The sequence below is a fragment of the Lepus europaeus genome, chromosome 23 (genome assembly GCF_033115175.1).
Source record: "Lepus europaeus isolate LE1 chromosome 23, mLepTim1.pri, whole genome shotgun sequence".
In the NCBI taxonomy this organism is placed as follows: Eukaryota; Metazoa; Chordata; class Mammalia; order Lagomorpha; family Leporidae; genus Lepus; species Lepus europaeus.
This window is the reverse complement of record NC_084849.1, coordinates 9,094,112-9,117,058: the sequence shown is the minus strand read 5'-3', so window position 1 is coordinate 9,117,058 and position 22,947 is coordinate 9,094,112. Positions and strand designations below refer to the sequence as shown.

At 46.1% G+C, this 22,947-nt stretch overlaps 1 protein-coding gene across 2 annotated transcripts in view; it reads right to left on the bottom strand.

The window, feature by feature from the left end:
- The window catches only part of TRAFD1 (TRAF-type zinc finger domain containing 1), a 33,120-nt gene extending 15,226 nt beyond the window's left edge, over positions 1–17,894 (bottom strand). The window contains exons 1-4 of one of the 2 annotated variants that reach the window (XM_062182166.1): positions 17,811–17,894; positions 13,379–13,443; positions 8,795–8,930; positions 8,615–8,668 (exon numbers count right to left, since the gene is read on the bottom strand). In XM_062182166.1, coding sequence (XP_062038150.1) covers positions 8,615–8,668; positions 8,795–8,930; positions 13,379–13,425 — 237 coding nt within the window. In that variant the 5' untranslated portion in view covers positions 13,426–13,443; positions 17,811–17,894. Of the gene's footprint in view, positions 1–8,614; positions 8,669–8,794; positions 8,931–13,378; positions 13,444–13,850; positions 14,018–17,810 lie in introns of those variants that run through there. The other variant, XM_062182165.1, reaches the window with a different exon arrangement.
- Between the last annotated feature and the right edge of the window lie 5,053 nt (positions 17,895–22,947).

Genomic DNA, 22,947 nt, shown 5'->3' with positions numbered 1-22,947 from the left:
AGACTTAGAATTGAGTTTTGGCTCCCAGCTTTGGCCTGGCCCTATTTCTGGTCACTGTCAGGATTTATTTATTTATTTATTTATTTATTTATTTATTTTAAGATTCATTTATTTGAAAGAGTTACAAAGAGAGATCTTCTATCCACTGGTTCAATGCCCAGATGGCTGCAATGGCTAGGGCTAGGTCAGGTTGAAGCCAGGACCTTCTTCTGGGTCTCCCATGTGGGTGCAGGAGTCCAAGCACTTCGGCCATCTACTGTTGCTTTCCCAAGTGTGTTAGCAGGAAGCTGCTTCAGAAGTGGAGAAGCCAGGACTTGAATCAGTGCCCATATAGGATGCTGGCACTATAGACAGTAGCTTAACCCGTTATGCCACAGTGCTGGTCTCACTGTGGGGATTGAAGGAGTGACCCAGCAGATAGGAGCTCTGTCTCTACTTCCCAAATTTAAAAAACACGGTAACTTTAAAAAAAAAAAAAAAGTTCATTTATTTATTTGAAAGGTAAGAATTAGGCGGCAAGATGGCGGAATAGGCAGGAAGCACACTTAGTCCGGGGGGAGAGAAAGTTTAATATAAGTGGAGATACTGCAGGGTCAAGGAAGAGTAGGGGATGAAACAGCAGAGGAAACTCTTCCGGAACTAGTGATTCACAGTGGACCTGCGTGGAGAGCGTGGGAGCCCAAGTTCGGGACACCAGCGGCAGACTCAACGCACCAGCGCTGGAACGCGAGGTGAGCCGAATCTCCATAGCCCGAGATACCAGCAGGCAAGCGGAAAGAGGAGGCTAGAGGGAACGAGGCTTGAAACTCCGTGGGGAAAAGTTCACCAGGCTAACTAGAAGAGAGAGAAAAAAAATAAAAAAAGTGACTGATACGGACACAAGTTTCTCTCTCTCCGCTCACCTCTCAAAGGCGAGCAAGACAGAGCAGGCGCCATTTTGGACATACGTCATAAGCAGGGCGACCTCAGGTCTGCACCAGCCCTGAGCCTAGCAGAAAAACCTGACTCTGTGGGGAGGGGTGAAATAACAGGAGATTAGCATCTAACTTGGCAACCCAGTGGGAGATTTCAGGAGAATTGGAGCCCACACTGAGGGCAGCAGAGATTCCCTGTGTGGTCCTTGGGAAAGAGCTTCCGATCTCTGGCTCCTGTGGGTATATCATTTGCCTGCTAACTACCTCCAATTACGTTCAGCTGTGCGGAATTCCTTCCCTTTTAAATCAAAAAAAGAAAGAGAGATTTACCACACCTAACCTGGGAGTGTCATCCTTGACACACCCTCAACCCTGAGGAACCAAACACAGCTCTCAGTCCACACTCATCTCAAGCCTCTAAGGCTCCACTGAAAGCAGACAGTCCACTTAATATAAGACATAGTGTAACAAGAAAAAACACCACAGTGAAGAAACCAAATATCTCCAACATGCCAAACAACAAACGCAAAAACCAAGCTAACAAGAACAAGGAAGAAACTATGACGCCCCCAAATGAAAAAGACACCCCAATTCAAGATTATGAAGATGATGAGATCGAAGAAATGCAAGAAGCGGATCTCAAAAAATTGATAAGAACATTAACAAGTTCTCAAAAACAAATTCTTGAACTACAGAAATCCTTCATGGACAAGATAGAAAATCTCTCTCGTGAAAGTGAAATATTAAGGAGGAATCAAAATGAAATGAAACAACTAGTGGAACAAGAAACTCTGATAGTGACTAGAAATCATAATGAAATGAAGAGTTCAATAGAGCAAATGACAAACACATTAGAGAGCCTTAAAAACAGAATGGGCGAAGCAGAAGAGAGAATATCAGACTTAGAAGACCGAGAACAGGAAAGGAAACAGGCAAACCAAAGAAAAGAAGAAGAAATTAGAAACCTAAAAAATATTGTCGGGAATCTACAGGATACTATTAAAAAACCCAACATTCGGGTTCTAGGAGTTCCTGAAGGCATGGAGAGGAAGAAAGGATTAGAAGGCATTTTCAGTGAGATACTAGCAGAAAATTTCCCAGGTTTGGAGAAGGACAGAGGCATCTTAGTACAGGAAGCTTATAGAACCCCTAATAAACATGACCAAAAGAGATCCTCACCACGACATGTTGTAATCAAACTCACCACAGTGAAACATAAAGAAAAGATCCTAAAAGGTGCAAGAGAGAAACGTCAGATCACTCTTAGAGGATCTCCAATTAGACTCACAGCAGACTTCTCATCAGAAACCCTACAAGCTAGAAGGGAATGGCGAGACATAGCCCAGGTACTAAGAGAGAAAAACTGCCAGCCCAGAATATTATATCCTGCAAAGCTCTCATTTGTGAATGAAGGTGAAATTAAGACTTTTCATAGCAAACAGAAACTGAAAGAATTTGTTGCCACTCATCCTGCCCTGCAAAAGATGCTTAAAGATGTCTTATACACAGAAACACAGAAACATGGTCACCAATATGAAAGAAGGTAAAGGAAGGAAACCTCACAGCAAAAGATCACAGAAAGCTCAATTTCTCTTTGACATAGAATTAAACTGTGATGCTCTGTTAAAGCAATGTGTTAAAGTAATCTATTATGTTCTCTTGATGTCTGTTCAATTCTAATTGTTAAAAAACAGCTGAATTTTTATTAAGAGCTATGGGTTATTTAAATATGTGCTTTTTTCAAAAATTTGAATAATCACCTTGTAACAATGATCAAATTTGGTCTATGTTATGTCATGATTTTAAGAAATCTTATTTCAACCAGATATTTTGGATTTTGAGCCTTCTTTGCATTCTTGACAGGCATTCAAAAAATCAAAGTTTCAAACAATCTGGTCTCTAAAATTTCCAGTAAATCCTGGACTTTGGTTTTTCCAGTTTGGGCCCAACTGAAAAAATCGAAGGACCTATGTCTCTCATCTTATAGAGACACCAACTAATCAGTCTATTTGGAGTATATTAGAATTACTGTCAAGATGTGACATGGTACCAGACTTTAAGTTTCTATAATGGAAAATGCTATTAATACAAATGTTTGAGAATTAAAAAGTCTAATGATCTTGTGTTACTAGACATGATAGTTATCTTAATGAGAAAGCCCCAGAGGCTTAAAGGGTTAAATACTTGTAAAATCCTACAGGTGCTTTCAAAAATACTGTGAAGTAAGCAAGTGCCTCTTGTTGGTTGATGAGTTTATAATTTTAAACATGGCGACTTAAAGTCTTTTGTCATCCACAGTTATATATGATCTGCTGCTCATAAAACTAAAGCGTTGTTGGTTCTGTGTTTAGCTGTCCTCCTATAGGTTCCTATGGACTTTTTCCAGCCACTTTTATTGTATTCAGTACTTTGGGATGGCTCTGTAAACAGATGAAGCCAATAATGTATTAACAGTACCAACTGAGAGAAAGTATAGTTAACTGAGGTTACTAAAAAGAAAAAGCAATTCAAATCAATTGGCAATCTACAAAAAGAGTTAAAGATTTTAAAAGCTATTATTAAAATTGCTATATTGGTCTACTATGCTATGTTATATGTGTGTACATATTGTATGTCCACATGGGGAAATTTTATTAAGAGTTTTATTTTAAATGGCTTATAGATAAGATTGTCCATAAATTTAAGCTGCTAAAATCAATCAAAGACACATTTTAATTTGTGTGACCTGAATCTGTGTATCATATGTTTTAAACTTGTTGGTAGAGAGAAACTAAAAACATTTTATATGGTTGTGCTTAAGTTCACTGGTTAAACAAACTACACCATGTTAGATATTTAAGAGGTGTTTTCAAATACATGATTCTTAAAATTAATAGAAGGCATTGGACCTTCTGGTAAATGTTTTCTTAAGTTGTTATCTAATGGTTGAAACAGTTTGCTAAGTATTCATGTGATATTGCTATTGTCAGCAAGCGATCTAGGACTTGCTCCCTCATTTCTCTATTCTAAGCCCAACTTGTTCTTTCATTTCTCTATTCTCTTCAAGGTAGGAAACTAATTCTATTATGAAGGAATCTGTAGGACATACAATTTAATCTTTAGACCTTATAAAAGAGATGGCTAACATTTTTCTGCAATAGCATAGCCAAAATAAGAACTCAAATAATAATCTCATAGCTAGATTCACTTCGCCATCAGCGAAGTATACAGTAAGTAGAAAAAACCTCCCTTTCAGACCAAAGGGAAAGAAAGTTTTAAAGTGAGAATATAATTTTCCTCATGGGCATTGTCTACCTTAGGAAAACTACTACAGAACATGCCTGTGACTATAGACTTGTAGTTCAGGCCACTGAAGATTAGAGATGGGAAACGGGCACTCCCTTGACTTGCATCCTCTGGTCTGCTTTAACACAAACCAGGAGGAAAAGAAAGCTCGGCATCAGAAGCAATGGGTGGCAGGCCTATTAATGGCTGATCTGTACAGTGATCTGCCTTCAAGGAGACCCAACAGGCCAGTCCACTGCAGTGGCTTTCAATGTGGTAAGCCTGGGCTTCAGCAGAAGTCAGCTTGTGAAGAGCCCTGGCAGCTCTGCCAAGAGTGGGATCACTGGAAATGGACCTGCCCTGGAGTCGAAGGATGCCCAGGTCAGAGCCACAGATCTTATTGGCTCTAAGCTGAAAAGCCCTTCACTCAGCCCAACTTCCAAAGTGACCACTGCAGCTGAGGGGATGGTCAAGTAGGGTCAGCAACATTACAGGCAGAACTGTAAATTTCTTGTTAGAGATGCCCCCTGCCTTTACCTGGCCAGCTCTCCTCCCAGGCCAGCCAAGTAATGAGAGTCAACAGAGTGCCTTCCCCTAGGAGGTTCACACCTCCCTTAGGATATACCCCATGTGAAGAGATAGATAGGTCTGGGCCTCTGAATTTACAAGGCCTAAAGCCCACCAGATTATTATCAAGCCCCTTCTATCAGGTTCTATTTGCCTCTCAATCAGAAAACTTAATTGTAGCTTAGACAGCACCTTTCTTAGCTCCTCTAATAATGACTCTGTCCTTTGTTCTAGGCCCTGTCTAGTGCACTTGGGCCTCATTCCTTTGTAATCATAACCTCTACTCTACCACCAATGGCTCTACTCCCAACATGTGTGTACTGATGGTCCTCTTCCCCACTTAATGCTGTATAATTGTTCAAACCTGGTAAATGCCACTCTTAGGATCATTGGTTACTATCCTCACCCTGTCTTTTATGACCTTGTCTAAATATGATCAGAGTCGGCGAACTTGGAAGGCTTCCATAGCCTTGGCAACTCATGACGACAGCCTAGGATGGTTACTGGCGCCATAAACTAGAGTGTCAATTTGTTGGGTCAACAACAGGAGCCACTGTGCACTTGCTCCTCAGGTGGGATCTCTGTCCTTAATGTGCTGTACATTGTGATTTAATGCTGTAACTAGTACTCAAACAGTATGTTTCACTTTGTGTTTCTATGTGGGTGCAAACTGTTGAAATCTTTATACTAAATTGATCTTCTGTATATAAAGAGAATTGAAAGTGAATCTTGATGCAAATGGAAGGGGAGAGGGAGCGGGAGAGGGGAGGGTTGTGGGTGGGAGGGAAGTTATGGGGGGGGGGAAGCCATTGTAATCCATAAGCTGTACACTGGAAATTTATATTCATTAAATAAAAGTTTAAAAAAAAAAAAAAAAAAAAAGAAAGGTAAGAATTAGAGAGAGAATGAAGCACAGAGAGAGGGAGGTCTTCCATCCGCTGGTTCACTCCCCAAATGGTTGCAAAAGCTGGAACTGTGCCAATCTGAAGGCAGGAGCTTCTTCCAGGTCTCCGACATGGGTGCAGGGGCCTAAGGACTTGGGCAATCTTCTACTACTTTCCCAGGACATAGCAGAGAGCTGGATCGGAAGTGGAACAGCCAAGTCTTGAACTGGCACCCATAGCAGACGCCAGTACTGCAGGCAGCAGCTTTACCCACTAAGCCACAGCGCCGGCACCAAAACGTAATAACTTTTTAAAGACAGACAGAGGGCCTAGATAGCGGAGCAATATGGGTGAAGAGACACAATTTGCAGCCAGTGTTCTGGTGTAGCAGGTTAGACTAGCCTGTGATGTAGACATCCCACATCAGAATCAGCTGGTTCAAGTGGCTGCTCCACTTCCTATCTGGCTCCCTGCTAATGTGCCTGGGAAAATAGCAGATGAGAGCCATTTGGGCAGTGAACCAGTGGACCCTGCCTTTCAAATAAACAAATGCATCTTTAAAGGAAAAAAAATATGACAATTTATATCTAGATACTTTTGTGTCTTTAAAATTGTACCTAATGGGGCCGGCGCTGTGGCACAGCAGGTTAATACCTTGGCCTGAAGTGTTAGCATCCCATATGGGTGCCGGTTCTAGTCCCAGCTGCTCCTTTTCTGATCCAGCTCTCTGCTTTGGCCTGGGAAAGCAGAAGATGGCCCAAGTCCAACTTGGGTCCCTGCACCCACGTGGGAGACCCGGAGAAGGCTCCTGGCTCCTGGCTTTGGATCAGTGCAACTCCAGCCATTGCAACTGGGGACTGAACCATCGGATGGAAGACCTCTCTCTCTCTCTCTGCCTCTCCTTCTCTGTGTAACTCTTTCAAATAAATAATCTTTTAAAAAAACAAAAAAACAAAACTGTACCTCATGTAGATGCAACACTAATTCAGAAGGCTTTTTGGGATTTGAAAAACAGAGTGCGCTCCCCCAAAGCCCACAACAGCCAGGCCACACAATCTAAGTCTCTCACACAAGTGACAAGAACCAGTTACTTGAGCCCTCACTGCTGTACCCCAAGGTCTGCATTAGCAGGACACTGGAGTTAGGAGGCAGGGGCAGGAATCCAACTCAAAGTACTCCAATGTGGAAGGGAGGATCTGAACCATTAGGCTAAATATATACCCCAGAAAGATTGTTTATTTTTTACTTTTACGATTTATTTATTTATTTAGAAGGCCAGGAACTTCATCTGGGACTCCCACATGGGCGGCAGGAGCCCAAACACTTGGGCCATCTTCTGCTACATTTCCCAGGCCATTAGCAGGGAGCTGGATTGGAAGTGGAGCAGCAGAGACACAAACCAGCGCCCACATGGGATGCCAGCATTGCAGGTGGCGGCTTTACCCTCTATGCTACAACACCAGCCTCCAAGATTTTTTTTAAAGGTTTCTTATTAGAAAAACACTACTGGTTTAAGTTACTCAACAGAAAAGACCAAATAACTGCTGTCACATACCATATAACAAACAGCCCTAAAAAGTATTAGTAACACCAGAAAAACAGATACATTTAAAACTAGTAACGAAAAACAGAATTTTTAAAAATTCTTGATAGTTAATCTCTGATCTAAAATTGTCATAGTCCGGCTAATGGGGATGTTGGGGAATACTTTGTATTTAACCTTTGCAATAACTGGTGTATCACCATGGGACTCCCAGAAATAGCTGCCAGAGAAGCTAGGAGATGTTGTTTTACACTAGTGAGGGAAGTATTCATTATTACCATTCATGTGACCTCAATCTGTAAGGCCTACTAGAGCATACTTCCAATATTTACAAAATAATGAGTGTGTCGGTATTCATGAGATGTTTTCTCCACAAGTGGGGTTATCAGTGGTTCTAATTTTCTTTTTATAATTTCCTGTTTTCCAAATTTTCTATACTGAATATGAATCAGTTTATAACTTAGGAAATTTAAATATAAATAAAATTAAGTTGTTATGGGTTTTTTAACATATACAGAATGAAACAGGAAAATCTTAAGTATACATCCTAATAAATTTTGGCATTTATGGATAAATTCTTACATATATATACATACATACATACATACATATACACTCCTATGTGATCGCTACTTAAATAGTTGTTTGGTCTTTTAAATTGATGAATTAATATACTTTCAACTTTGGCCTGCTTTATCCCATCAGGGGACCAAATGATACCTTACTCTTTCACCAAATGCTCTCTGACAAATTTCTTCTGGTACAGATAGCATATTAGGGGCCAAGTTGTGGCATAGCAGGTTACACCATTGCCTGCAATGCCAGCACCTCATATGGGCGCCAGTTCAAGCCCAGGATACTCCACTTCTGGTCCAGCTCCCTGCTAACATACCTGGGAAAGCAGCAGAAGATAGCCCAAGTGTGTGGACCCCTGCCACCTACATGGGAGACCTGGAAGAAGCTCCTGGCTCCTGGCTTTAGCCTGGCCATTGCAGCCATTTGGTAAGTGAACCAGAGGATGAAAGATCTCTCTCTCTCCTTCTCTGTAACTCTTTCAAATAAAATAAATAAATTTTAAAAAAGGCATGTTATCCAACTGATTAAGAATTCAAGATGAAATTACAAAATGTAAGGCAGACTATTTGCTGAAGAGATTACCCCACACTAGCAAGGACAGAATTGGCTTCACACTCAGTGCAGCTACCAACAGACACCAGCAAAAGCTGCTCTAAGGCCGGAACTGGGGACACAATATTGTACTCAGCAGCCTAACCCTGGCAGCAGTTGACCTGCCAAAGTCTCAAATGCATTTTGAGAGGCAGTATGCATATGAGCTGATAGGGAACAAAGACTCAACCAGCCTGGCTTCCTGCACCCATGGGGCTCTAATGGCCATAGCAACAGCCCAGGGTAACTCAGTCCTTTCACAGCACAAGACTAACCTCATGCTTCTTTAGTTGTCTCCTTTCCAACTTCTTGTTACATTTGCAGGTGACCTACAGTAAAAAGTGAGAGTAAGTAAATTGGGCTGTGTGACAACAGGTGCACTTGTTAGTACACAGTAACAAGTATAAGACGTTTGTGAGGAACGGCGAGTAAAATACATCTGGGTCTCGGTTCACCTGACAGTGCTCTGCAGCCATGTGAGTCTCCATGTCCGCTTTGGGGAATGGTTCCGTGCAGACGGGACACACACCGATGTTCCTTTGACAGTGGATCTCATGGATGGTAAAATTAAACACAGGAATTTCTTTTTTGCTATAGAAACAGAACAAAGAAAAAAGAATTACCAATGAATCCAAGTCTTTTCTCACACAGAGGTATCATTTGGAAATGTGCCCTGTCCGATCTTTAGTCTCTATCACCTCTCTTTAATGAATACCTACTCTACAAACTTGACTGTTACCATCCCTAATTTTTAAGAATGAAAGCCTAAAGGTTGAGTCTTCTGGGTTACATTGTGAGTTAGGAGAGCTATGCACTACTTCTGAGAGCTCTTTTTTTATGACGTCTGACGGATCACACCAACAGTATGAAAATAAATTCCAAGAAGAGCCAAGATTTTCCAAAACTACCTGTGGCCCAAAGCGCAGTGATACACTCCAGGACTATAAAACATAACAACCTATCACTTATTTTCACTCTCAGTCTCAAAGCAGTTCAATTTCATTAGACTTTTTTTCATGAAAAGTAAAACCAAACAAAGTAGATGCACCTTTAGGGGTAGTGGAAATTGCCTGCTTTATGTTATACATGCCTTTCAAAGCAGGCTGGGTACAGACAGGAACATGCTTCCTGCCTAGGTTTGTATCAACTTCACTGCAAAAGTGAAATCCTGAACCCTCTTCCATAGTCCTGTCTCTTCACTTACTCTTCTCCATTCTCACTCATCCAGTAACCCAATCAAAGAGCAACTGTAACTTACAGGAAAGGCGGAAAGTGACAATTTTTTAAAAAGATTTATTTACTTCTCTGAAAGGCAGAATTAGAGAGAAAGAGATCTTCCATCTGCTTCCCCAAATGGTCTCAATGGCCTGAAGCCAAGAGCCTAGAACTCCATCTGGGTCTCCCACATGAGTGGCAAGGGTCCAAGTACTTGGGCCATCATCTGCTAACTTCCCAGGTATGTCAGAATGGCACTAGATCAGAAGTGGAGCAGCTGGGACTGCAATCAGCACTCATCTGGGATGCCAGTGTCCTGGTTTTAACCAGCTGAGCTGGTGGCAATTTTAAGTGAAAGAGTTAAGAACACTTAAATCTGAAAAGAGGGGAGGGTGCCTGCTAATGTGCCTGTGAAGGCAGCAACAGATGGCACAAGTGTTTGGGCCACTTGCCAACCATGAAGGCCAGGATGGAGTTCCTGGCTCCTGGCTTCAGCCTAGCCCAGTCCTTGTTGTTGCAGGCTTTTGGGGAGCAAACCAGCAGATGTAAAGTCTCTCCCTCTCTATTTTTTCTCTTCCTCCCTGTCCTGCCTCTCAAACAAATAAATAAAACTTTTAAAAAAATCTTTTTTAACTGCCAAACTGTTCCCACCAAACATTCCAAAAACACAAAAATGACAATATGCTTTCTTCCTACCAACAGATCAAATGAAGAGATTTTAATATAAATGAGAACACAATTCTATACATAGAAAACTGCTGAAAGCCCAAGGAAGAACTAGCAGGTTAAAAGATCAAATTTTGGGAACCAACGCTGTGGCGTGGCAGGTAGAGCTGCCACCTGCAGTGCCTCGAATCCTGGTTATTCCACTTCTGATCCAGCTTCCTGCTAATGCACCTGGGAAAGCAGTGGAGGTTGGCCCAAGTGCTTGGACTCCTGCAACCAAGTGGGAGACCCAGAAGAAGCTCCTGGCTTCTGGGCTTTGGATCGGCCCAGCTCCAGCTGTTGCAGCCACTTAAGGAGTGAACCAGCAGATGGAAGACATCTCTTTCTTTCTCTCTCTCTGCCTCTAACTTTGCCTTTCAGATAAATAAATATAGCTGGCGCCGTGGCTTAACAGGCTAACCCTCCGGCCAGCGCCGCGGCTCACTAGGCTAATCCTCTGCCTGGTGGCGCCGGCACACCGGGTTCTAGTCCCGGTCGGGGCACCGATCCTGTCCCGGTTGCCTCTCTTCCAGGCCAGCTCTCTGCTGTGGCCAGGGAGTACAGTGGAGGATGGCCCAAGTGCTTGGACCCTGCACCCCATGGGAGACCAGGAGAAGCACCTGGCTCCTGCCATCGGATCAGCGCGGTGCGCCGGCCGCAGCGCGCCAACCGCGGCGGCCATTGGAGGGTGAACCAACGGCAAAAAGGAAGACCTTTCTCTCTGTCTCTCTCTCACTGTCCACTCTGCCTGTCAAAAAAAAAAAAAAAAAAACACAGGCTAATCCTCCGCCTTGCATCGCAGGCACACCGGGTTCTAGTCCCGGTTGGGGCGCCGGATTCTTTTTTTTTTTTTTTTTTTTTTTTTGACAGGCAGAGTGGATAGTGAGAGAGAGAGACAGAGAGGAAGGTCTTCCATTTTGCCGTTGGTTCACCCTCCAATGGCCGCTACGGACGGCGTATCTCGCTAATCCGAAGCCAGGAGCCAGGTGCTTCTCCTGGTCTCCCATGCGGGTGCAGGGCCCAAGGACTTGGGCTATCCTCCACTGCCTTCCTGGGCCACAGCAGAGAGCTGGACTGGAAGAGGAGCAACCGGGACTAGAACCCAATGCCCATATGGGATGCTGGTGCCACAGGCTGAGGATTAACCAAGTGAGCCACGGCACCAGCCCCAACTAACTTCTCTTTAAGAGTGGTTGCCTACCAGGCTCTAACTACAACTCAGATTTTGAAGAGTACCTTAATTTTTCTAACAAACTTTCAAAATTTGAAATTTAAACAGGGTTACTTAGAGGTCTGTACAGGCTCAGCCAGCTTCCCATGCTAATCTGCTTTTTTCCCTAAATAAATTGCCCTGGCTTTGAATAACCTTGTTTTTATTAGCTTTCCATTAACTCGCCCTCTCTAACTCCCTCAGCAGAGTTATTTATACATTGGCCTAGGCTTGTGATTCCTTCAAATTGGATAAAGCTAAAATAGTTAGGAAATGGCAGACAGTGACGGTGGCAAGTAGAAATACCCCGTAAGGCAAGACACCCATTACAAAATGACATCTTAATTCCATGCAGGAGAAGATTATTATATAGACTATCAGTTACTCTAATTATATTCTAATTCAGCCAAAAGTTAGGCTGAGTAGAAAGAAAAAAAAACACCACAACCAAAAATCAAAATTGTTATCTGACTCAAACTTTTCGTCAATGTACATCAAACTGTGTTCCTTATTCAACATCTCTCTCCTCCTACCACATTTTATAGGTTAAACACATTATAGTTTTGTTTTTGCTTTAGTTTTCAGTAAGAGCACTCACAGGTGTATCATCACAATACCAAAACAAGGTCTTGAGAAATCCCCACCAGAAGCCAACTAGTCATTAACAATACGCCTAGGCTTCATCTCAGCAGGAAAGAGTTGCTCTTTCTTATCACTCATGTGGGTTAAAAACATCAAAATAGAAAGTATAATCTTCGACTCTGTGCCAAGACTTTAACACTTTTGGAATCACAAAATGATAATGATTAAGCCTCACTGTCTTAGCAGTTCAACTTGGCTCAGCTCCCCTTTTAGAAGCAGCAAAATCCTCAATAAAAAATGAGTTAGGACTGAGCTGATGGGGACGGCATTGTGATGTAGCGGGTGAAGCTGTCACATACAATGCTGTCATCCCATATGGGCGCTGGTCTGAGTCCCGGCTGCTCCGCTTACGATCCAGCTCCCTGCTAATATGCCTGGGAAAGCAGCGGACTATGGCCCAAATCGTTGGGCTCCTGCACACATGTGGGAAACCCAGATGAGGCTCTTGGCTTTGGCCTAACCTGGCTGTTGCCAAAAGTCATAAAAAGCAAGGAACCCAAGCAGGTATTGTGGTGCACCAAGTTAAGCTGCAGAACAATCACTTCTCCATATATAAGTGTCTGGTTTGAATCCCAGCTACTCCATACTTTCAATTTAGCTATCTACCAACATGCCTGGGAGATGGCAGATGATGATCCAAGTATGTGGGTTCCTGCCACTTGCATGCAAGACCTGAAAGAAGTTCCTGGCTCCTGGCTCCAGGCCTGGCAAAGTTCTGACTGTTACAGGCTCGCTTTCTCACCCCCACTCTCTCCTTGTCACTCTACCTTTCAAATAAACAAATAAGTAAATAAGTAAGTCAGGAACCAGAAAGCCCTGACTTCTACTTAATCTCATCACTCCAGTCAGCCCTCTACTTAAACCAACCAGCTTGTCTAATTACTAAAACAGGCAATTCAACAAAAGTATTAAAAAGCTCTAATCCCCCCAACCCTCCCCGACCCCCAAAAAAAGTTCTAATCCCCGGGCCAGTTAAGCTGCTGCCTGCATCCCATATAGGTGCCAGTTTGAATCCTGGGAGCTCCACTTCTGATCCTACTGCCTAATGGCCTGGGAAAAGCAGCAGAAGGTGACCAGAGTGCTTGGGCCAAAGCCACCCACATGGGAGACCAGGAAGAAGCTCTTGGCTTTGGCCAGGCCTAGCCACTCTAGTCCAATTTATTTGCACTGTATAATACATGGCTCCAATTTTAACCTGCCAATAAATAAACCAACTCATTATAGAAGTTTGTTCTCATTTCAATAACATTTAGATTTAATTTCTTACCAGTTGTTACACAATTGAGTATCCTGGTCATCTGGAAGTTCAGCCATTTTTAGTTCTTCCTGTAACTATAAAGAAGGAAGTATGAACTTTCAATTTCATTTCTGCTTTAAGGATGACATGCAAAAAACAAAATAAGACTTTCTTATATCCTTCACCGAATTTCCCCAAAAGTTAACATGAGTACAACTCTCACACATCGGCAGTTGACACGAACATTAGTAACTAGTCACAGGTCTTTCTAAAGTTTCACCTCCCGTCCCATCAAGGCCTTTTCTGGTACAGGATCCAATGCAGGACCATACATGGCATCTGGCTATTTCTTAATCTTCTGTGACCCAGGCTATCTCTTCAGTTTTTACTGTTCATGATTTTATTCAATACACTGACTAGTTATTTTGTAGAAAGTCATTCAGTTTAGGTTTGTTTCATGTTTTCTCATGATTAAATTCAGGTTACACAGTTTCAGGAATACCATAAGAGGTTGGCTCCGTGGTGTGGCAGGTTAAAGTCCCAGCCTGCAATACCAGCATCTTATACAGGCACTGGTTCAAGTCCTAGCTGCTCCACTTGCGAACTCTTTCCCTGCTGATGCACCTGGAAGAGCAGGGAAGGATGATGGCTCGAATCCTTGGGACCCTTTACCCACATAGGAGAACAGGAAGAAGCTCCTGGCCTTTCGAATGGCTCAGCTCCAGCTCTTGTGGCCTTCTGGGAGTGAACTAGCAGAATGGAAGACCTCTCTATATATCTCTCTGTCTCTACCTCTGTGTCTTTCAAATAAATAAAATAAATCTTTAAAAAAAAAAATGATGCTGTGCTCATCTTTGTGCATTATATCGAAGGCACGTGATGTTAAATCTTAGTTGGATGCTATATACAAAGTTCATTCACTGTTAAGTTTTTCCTTCTTTTTAAACAAAAAATAAATGCAGAAAGCAAAATACTGGCAATTTTACTACGGATATTTACTTTATTTTTTTCCATGAATCAAATATAATCCTTTTTTTAAAAGATTTACTTTATTTATTTGAAAGAGCTAAAGAGAGAGGTAGAGACAGAGAGGTCTTCCATCCGCTGGTTCACTCCCCAGATGGCTGCAACAGCCGGAGCTGCACCAATCTGAAGCCAGGAGCCAGGAGTTTCTTCCAGGTCTCCCATGTGGGTGCAGGGACCCAAGGACTTGGGCCATCTTCTACTGCTTTCCCAGGCCATAGCAGGGAGCTGGATCAGAAGAGGAGCAGCCGGGACTAGAACCAGCGCCCATATGGAATGCTGGCGCTTCAGGCCACGACGTTAACCCACTGCGCCACAGCACCGGCCCCCAAATATAATCTTAAATACCAACCTGCAACAGGGCCCTTTAATGGATTTGGCATTATCAAACTGCCGCTTTTTAAAATATATATACTTTCAGCCGGCGCCGCGGCTCACTAGGCTAATCCTCCGCCTTGCGGCGCCGGCACACTGGGTTCTAGTCCCGGTCGGGGCACCGGACTCTGTCCCAGTCGCCCCTCTTCCAGGCCAGCTCTCTGCTGTGGCCAGGGAGTGCAGTGGAGGATGGCCCAAGTGCTTGGGCCCTGCACCCCATGGGAGACCAGGAGAAGCCCCTGGCTCCTGCCATCGGATCAGCGCGGTGTGCCGGCAGCAGCGGCCATTGGAGGGTGAACCAACGGCAAAGGAAGACCTTTCTCTCTGTCTCTCTCTCACTATCCACTCTGCCTGTCAAAAAAAAAAAAAAATATATATATATATATATATATATTCTTTCATTCAACATGTTAATTAAGACCCACAGTGTGTGCCACTGTGCCCAGGCACTAAGAATACTTTACAAATTAAAAAATACAGTGTTTGATGTAACAGAGCAATCTGGTGGCCATGACAATTGTATAACCAAAAAAAAAAAAAAACTACGCGGCCAGCACTGTGGCATAGCAGGTAAAGCTGCCGCTTGCAGTTCTGGCATCCCATATGGGCACTGATTCAAGTCCAGGCTGCTCCACTTCTGATCCAGCTCCCTGCTAATGCACCTGGGAAAGCAGTGAAGACGGCCCAAGTGCTTGGGTTCCTGTACCCACATGGGAGCCCTGGAAGAAGCTCCTGGCTTTGAATCAGCCCAGCTTTAGCCATTGTGGTCATTTAGGGAGTGAACCAGTGGATATGAACAGAAGAACTCTCTCTCTGCCTTTGCCTCTCTGTAACTCTTTCAAATAAATCTTAAGAAAAAAAAAACAAAACTAAATATAACTTAAGGTAAGTATTTTGATGAAAAAGTACACAGGGTCCAGAGCTGTGGCGTAGTGGGTAAAGCCGCTGCCTGCAGTGCCAGCATCCCATATGGGCCCCAGTTCAAGTCCCGGCTGCTCCACTTCGGATCCAGATCTCTGCTATGGCCTGAGAAAGCAGTAGAAGATGGCCCAAGTGCTTGGGCCCCTGCACCGGCATGGAGGACCCGGAGGAAGCTCCTGCTTGCTGGTTTTGGACTGGCACAGCTCCGACCATTGCAGCCATTTGGGGGAGTGAACCAGCAGGTGGAAGACCTCTCTCTCTCTCTGCCTCTCCTTCTATCTCTGTGTAACTCTTTCAAAATAAATAAATAAAATCTTAAAAAACAGAAAAGTACACAGATAACTGGGGATGGAAGAGAGGTTAGTCTATTTTATTTTTTATTTATTTATTTATTTTTATTTTTTGACAGGCAGAGTGGATAGTGTGAGAGAGAGAGAGAGAGAGAAAGGTCTTCCTTTGCCGTTGGTTCACCCTCCAATGGTCGCCGCGGTTGGCGCGCTGCGGCCGGCGCACCGCGCTGATCCGATGGCAGAAGCCAGGGGCTTCTCCTGGTCTCCCATGGGGTGCAGGACCCAAGCACTTGGGCCATCCTCCACTGCACTCCCTGGCCACAGCAGAGAGCTGGCCTGGAAGAGGGGCGACCGGGACAGAATCCGGCGCCCCGACCGGGACTAGAACCCGGTGTGCCGGCGCCGCAAGGCGGAGGATTAGCCTAGTGAGCCCCGGCGCCGGCTAGTCTACTTTAAATAAGGGTGGTCACAAAGATGAATCTTGGCTGGGGTTGAGCTGCTTGCCTTCCCTACCACAGTACCTGGGATTGCAAAGCATGTGGAGAGTGAACCAGTGGACAGAAGCTCTTCATCTCACTCTTAAATAAATAAAACCTTTTTGTTTCTCTGAAGGACAGATAGCTAGATTTATTTATTTGTTTATCTATTTAAAAGGCAGAGTTGCAGAGAGAGCCTCCATCCATGGTTCACTCCTCCAAATGGCCCTGACCATGGTCTGGGCCGGGCCAGGCTAAAGCCAAGAGCCAGGAACTCCATTCAGGTCTCCCACGCGGGTGGCAGGGGCCCGAGGACTTGGGTCATCTTCTGCTGCTTTCCCAGGCCATGGCAGAGAGCTGGATTGGAAGTGGAGCAGCCCGAATCTGCTGCTACAGGATCCGCTGCAAACTCTTTTTAAAAACTAAGACCAGAAGTACAAAGAGTCAACTACGCAAAAGCAGAAATGCAGAGGGCAGGAGTGGGGAAACCCTGCAAGCCAACAGGAAGAGCAAATTCCCTAAGAAACTGAAAGGAAAAGGAGAGAGGGGCGTGATTCAAGATGGCCTTATCTCCCAGAAAGAATACTGGATACTGTACCCGAGCTCAACGGGAACCACTAAAAGGTTTTAAACTAGGGAATGACATGATTCAAGATGCCCCCCGTGTAAAGATGTGAACTAGGCGTGGGAAGCCCCCGTGCATAGAAACGAGTTAGCTCCCGGACCGGAGAGAGCTGATCCCGAGCAGGGAACTTTAAAAACCAAGGCCGAGACCTCGGACGAGGGGAGCGGCCGTGTTCCGGCGGCCTGCGCCAAGTTGCAGCCCCGCCGCGGGGGTCTCCGTGCGCCTCGACCCCCGGGGCCCTCAGGCTCCTGGGGCGGACCACCGACCACCCTTCAGAAGGGCCTCGTCCCCTCCGCAGGCGCTCGCCCCCGGGGGCCGTTTGCGAGCGCCCCCTCCCCGCGCGGGGCCCCGCAGGTGACAGCGGTTAACGCCCGCCGTGCGCTTCTCCGCGGCTAACGGCTCAGCCGGTGGCCACCCGCCGGCCAGGCCGACGCCATCGTCCCCACGTCGGCGCCGGAGTCACCTTACCCACCGCGCCCGCCGCTCTGAAGCCGGGACCCCGCGACCCCCCTCACCCACAGCTCAACGCTCGGGCTCCGAGCCCAGGCCGGCGTCGCGCCGGCTCCGCCCGAGGCGCCCGGGCCGCTTCCCGGCGAGGCCGCCAAGGGGGCGGCGCCGCCGGAGGCCGCGAGGCCGCCGAGCCCTGAGGAGCAGGCGCGGCCTCCTCGCAGGCAGCTTCCCCCAACAGGCGCGCCCCCTCGCCCGAGACGCCGAGGAAAGCTCCTCCGGCGCGGGCCGCCGCTTCGCCTCACCTGGAACACGACGTGGGACGTCCGGCAGAGCCGCTAGCCACAGCCGCCCACCCTCGGCCAGCCCCCACACGCAACAACGGCCCCCGGAGCCGCCTCACCACTTCCGACCGTCGTGGAGGAGCGCGCCCATTGGCCAGAGGCGGCTCTGGTCGCCGACCCATTGGTCAGCACCCTTGTCGCTCGCGGGGCCCCACCTCCTGCGCGTGATTGGCTCCCGGGAGCGCAGCGGGGCGTGTCCCTGGAAGTCCCATCCCCTGCACATCTGGCCGAGAGAGCCGCGGAGAGCTGAGCTGGGAGCCTGAGGCTGGGTGGAGCGGCTGCCTGACGGAGGCTAATAATATTTGCATGAATAACACTGTGCAAACATTACTAATATGCCTGACATATTAAGATAATGACACTTGTTCTCTTGTCATGGCCCATTAATACCTGTTAGTCATTCTTGGTGCTATTAGGATGCCTTTGGGCAAGGCTCTGACCGTATTTGAGCATTTTGCTTTTTGCAGCAGCATAATGGGCGTTTGAAACTCAAGGTTTTGTTGTTTTTTTTTTTTTCATTCATTTATTAAACTTTTATTTAATGAATATAAATTTCCAAAGTACAGCTTATAGGTTACAATGGCTTACCCCCCCTCCCATAACTTCCCTCCCACTCGCAACCCTCCCCTTTCCCGCTCCCTCTCCCCTTCCATTCACATCAAGAATCTTGAAATGAAACTCAAGTTTTGAGCGCCGCGTCCTCCACTTGATGCCTGAATGGATTCTCTGAGCTCTTCTTCCCTTGAGAATAATGAAAAAGGAAGATTTTTAAATTACATTAGTGTATGTAGCAAGCACACAGTACAAACAATATAGCAACTTAAAATTGTGCTTCTAGGGGGCGGCGCTGTGGCGGGTGCCAGACTCTACTATGGCCTAGGAAAGCAGCAGAGGATGGCCCAAGTCCTTTGGCCTCTGCACCCTCGTGGGAGATCTGGAAGACTCTCCAGCCTCCTGGCTTCGGATTGGCACAGCTCCAGCCATTGCAGCCATCCGGGGGTAAACCAGCGAGTGGAAGACCTCTCTGTCTCTCTCTCTCTCTCTCTCTCTCTGCCTCTCTCTAACTCTGCCTGTCTAAAATGCTGCCTTTCAAATAAAAAAAAAAAAAAAACTTGTGCTTCTATTCTAGATTATAACTGCAACATGCCCATTAGATAGTACTAAGCATGAAAAGTGGCTTGCAAAGCTATATTTATAATGAAACAATATTTAGAGTAACTATGCATTATGTTCTATGTGATTCCCCAAACAGCTCAAAGACAAGCAAAATTAAGGTGAGAGATGTGGGAAATTGATTCCTGTCAAAGGATATGAGAAAGACTTCCAAGCCCTAAAAGTGTTCAGTATCTCTCATTCAGCAAGGTGGTTAACATAAAGGTATTACTTGGTACATAATTATACACTTAATATTTAAGCACTTTACCTTGTATATCATAGTCAATAAAACTTTATCAGAAAAAAGCACAGTTGTTAAAAAATTAAAGAACAGAGGCTGGAGGTTGGGATTCAGCCATGACGGCAGCAGAGTGCTGCTTTGAGTGTCAGCTGCTCTGTACTTCCAATCCAGTTTTCTACTGAGGTACCAAGGACACAGCAAATGATGCTCCAAATATCTGGGTTCCTGCCACCCTTGTGGGAGGCTGAATGGAGTTCCAGGCTCCTGGCTCCTGGCTCCTGGCTTTAGCCTGGCCCAGCCCTGGCTGATATAGCCATTTGGGGAGTGAACCAGGAGATAGAAGATCTCTCTCATTCTGTCACTCTGCCTTTCAAATACATAAATAAATTTTCAAAATAATAAAGATTAAGGAACATCCAGGAAAATTGCTGTTGTAACCATCTGGGGAGTGAAACCCATGGATTTAAGATCTCTTTCTCTCTGTTTCTCCCTCTCTCTAGCTCTCCCTTTCAAATAAATGCATAAATCTTTCTTAAAAAATTAAAAAAAAATAAACACTCCTAAACTCCCCAATCCCTTGCACCAGCATCATTAAGGTGTTGTCAAAAGTATGTATTTGGGGGCTTGCTCAATCCCAATCCCTCCAACTTCACAAAACACACCAGATTCTGCATCTGAACTTCTGGTGTCATGGCCCAAATATTTTTATTTATTTATTTGTTTATTTTTGGACAGGCAGAGTTAGACAGTGAGAGAGAGAGACAGGGAGAAAGGTCTTCCTTTACGTTGGTTCACCCCCAAAATGGCCGCTACGGCCAGCGTGCTGCGCTGATCTGAAGCCAGGAGCCAGGTGCTTCCTCCTGGTCTCCCATGCAGGTGCAGGGCCCAAGCACCTGGGCCATCCTCCACTGCCTTCCCGGGCAACAGCAGAGAGCTGGACTGGAAGAGGGGCAACCGGGACAGAACCGGCACCCCAACCGGGACCAGAACCCGGTGTGCCAGAGCTGCAGGCGGAGGATTAGCCGAGTGAGCCGCGGCACCAGCCCCAAATATTTCTTGTCAACTCCGGCAGATTCATGGCTGCAGTGAGATTCTGCTAAAACCTGAGCCTGCCAGGCCGAGGGAGGGGTGTCCCCTCTCCCAGCCAAGGCAGCCACTACTCAGTCTGAGAAGCCAGTATGAACTCCCTACCACCCTCTGCCTCCTAACCCTGTTGCCCCAAACTGTCCCCCACTCTCCAGCCTCAGCCTTGTCTGGCCTGTCCACTGTCCCAGCCTCAAGCCAAGGATTTTCCTGACAAAATGCAGTTTTCCTAGTCATTCTAGCTGCCAACTCCCCTCCCTCCTCCCTCTTTGACTTCCCAGCAGCTGTTTAGAGAGTCACAGATTCCTGGCCTGGTGCCCAGCACAGCCTGGGACACGCGCAAGGTACACCACTCATACTTGCCCTGTTACATCAAGGTGTTCCTGATTTTTATCTCTGGTTTGTTCTGTTTATGTGCTGCTTTATAATAAACAAAGAACTAACACTAGACATCTAGATGTAGCTCTGTTTTGTCTGGCTAGAACTGAATCTGTCCTCCCTGAATTGGACTCCTCACTGAGGTTCCTGGCCACCTCGGGTCTTTCAGGCCCCTCGGTGCTTGATATTTCTGGCACTTCTGTTTTTAAGAATATATTTATTTATTTTTAAATATTTACTGCCTTTCACTCGAAAGGCAGAGCGACAGAGAAAGAAAGAGATCTTCCACCCACTGGTTGACTCCCCAAGTGCTCATAGCAGCCAGGGTTGGACCAAGCTGAAGCCATGAGTCAGGAATTCCATCTGGGTCTCCCACGTGGATGGCAAAGGCCCAAACACTTGAGCCATCACCTGTTGCCTCCCAGGATGCATCAGCAGGAAGCTGGATCTGGGATACAAGCATCCCAAGCAAAGGCTTAATCCCCTGCACCACAACGGGCACCCCCTTTCTGGTACTTTCCATGTGCAACGAGAGGCAGTTCTGGCGGTGAGTGAGTCCCTGGCTCCCTGGCATCCGAGCAAATGCCCCATCCCAAATGCCTTTTCCCTCTCCACCAGCATCTCAAATACCTCTGCAGGAAGGTGCTTTTATTCTTCTGTTTTGATTTGTTTGAAATATTTTTCAACCAAAGATGTATTCACTTCTTTACTTAAAAACATTTAGTTGGGGCCAGCATCGTGGCTCACTTGGTTAATCCTCCACCTGCAGCGCAGGCATCCCATATGGGCACCAGGTTCTAGACCCGGTTGCTCCTCTTCCAGTCCAGCTCTCTGCTGTGGCCCAGGAAGGCAGTGGAAGATGTCCCAAGTGCTTGGGCCCCTGCACCTGCGTGGGAGGCCAGGAAGAAGCACCTGGCTCCTGGCTTCAGATCAGCATAGCTCCGGCCATCAGCCATTTTGGGGGGTGAACCAACGGAAGGAAGACCTTTCTCTTTGTCTCTCTCTCTCACTAACTCTGTCAAATGAAAAAAAAAAAAAAAAGCATTTAGTTCAGGAAAATATAAGGATATAAGAAAGTATAAAGAATATATTGGCTGGTGCCGTGGCTCAACAGGCTAATCCTCTGCCTTGTGGCGCCGGCACACCGGGTTCTAGTCCCGGTCAGGGCACCGGATTCTGTCCCGGTTGCCCCTCTTCCAGGCCAGCTCTCTGCTATGGCCCGGGAAGGCAGTGGAGGATGGCCCAAGTGCTTGGGCCCTGCACCCCATGGGAGACCAGGAGAAGCACCTGGCTCCTGCCTTCGGATCAGCGCGGTGCGCCGGCCGTAGTGCACCAGCCACAGCGGCCACTGGAGGGTGAACCAATGGAAAAGGAAGACCTTTCTTTTTTTTTTTTTTTTTTTTTTTTTGACAGGCAGAGTGGATAGTGAGAGAGAGAGACAGAGAGAAAGGTCTTCCTTTTTGCCGTTGCTTCACCCTCCAATGGCCGCTGCGGCCAGCGCATCGTGCTGATCCAAAGCCAGGAGCCAGGTGCTTCTCCTGGTCTCCCATGCAGGTGCAGGGCCCAAGCACTTGGGCCATCCTCCACTGCACTCCCGGGCCATAGCAGAGAGCTGGCCTGGAAGAGGGGCAACCGGGACTAGAACCCGGTGTGCCGGCGCCACAAGGCGGAGGATTAGACTGTTAAGCCACGCGCTGGCCAAAGGAAGACCTTTCTCTCTGTCTCTCTCTCTCTCTCTCACTGTCCACTCTGACTGTCAAAAAAAAAAATTATATATATAATTAACCTTTACTTACCCATCACTCAATTGCAACATTAATTATTAATGATCAGTCTCTTGTTTATTCTTTATTTTATTTTAATTTTTTTATTTATTTGACAGGCAGAGTTAAAGACAGTGAGAGAGAGAGAGACAGAGAGAAAAGTCTTCCTTCCGTTGGTTTACTCCCCAAATGGCCGCCATGGCCAGCGCTGCACTGATCTGAAGCCAGGAGCCAGGTGCTTCTTCCTGGTCTCGCATGCAGGTGCGGGACCCAAGCACTTGGGCCATCCTCCACTGCCCTCCTGGGCCACAGCAGAGAGGTGGACTGGAAGAGGAACAGCTGGGACTAGAACCCAGTGCCCATATGGGATGCCAGGGCCGTAGGCAGAGGATTAACGAAGTGAGCCATGACGCCAGCCCTCTCTTATTTAGTTTTATCCCATTACCTATTCCAGGTTATTTTGGAGCAAATTCTAGAT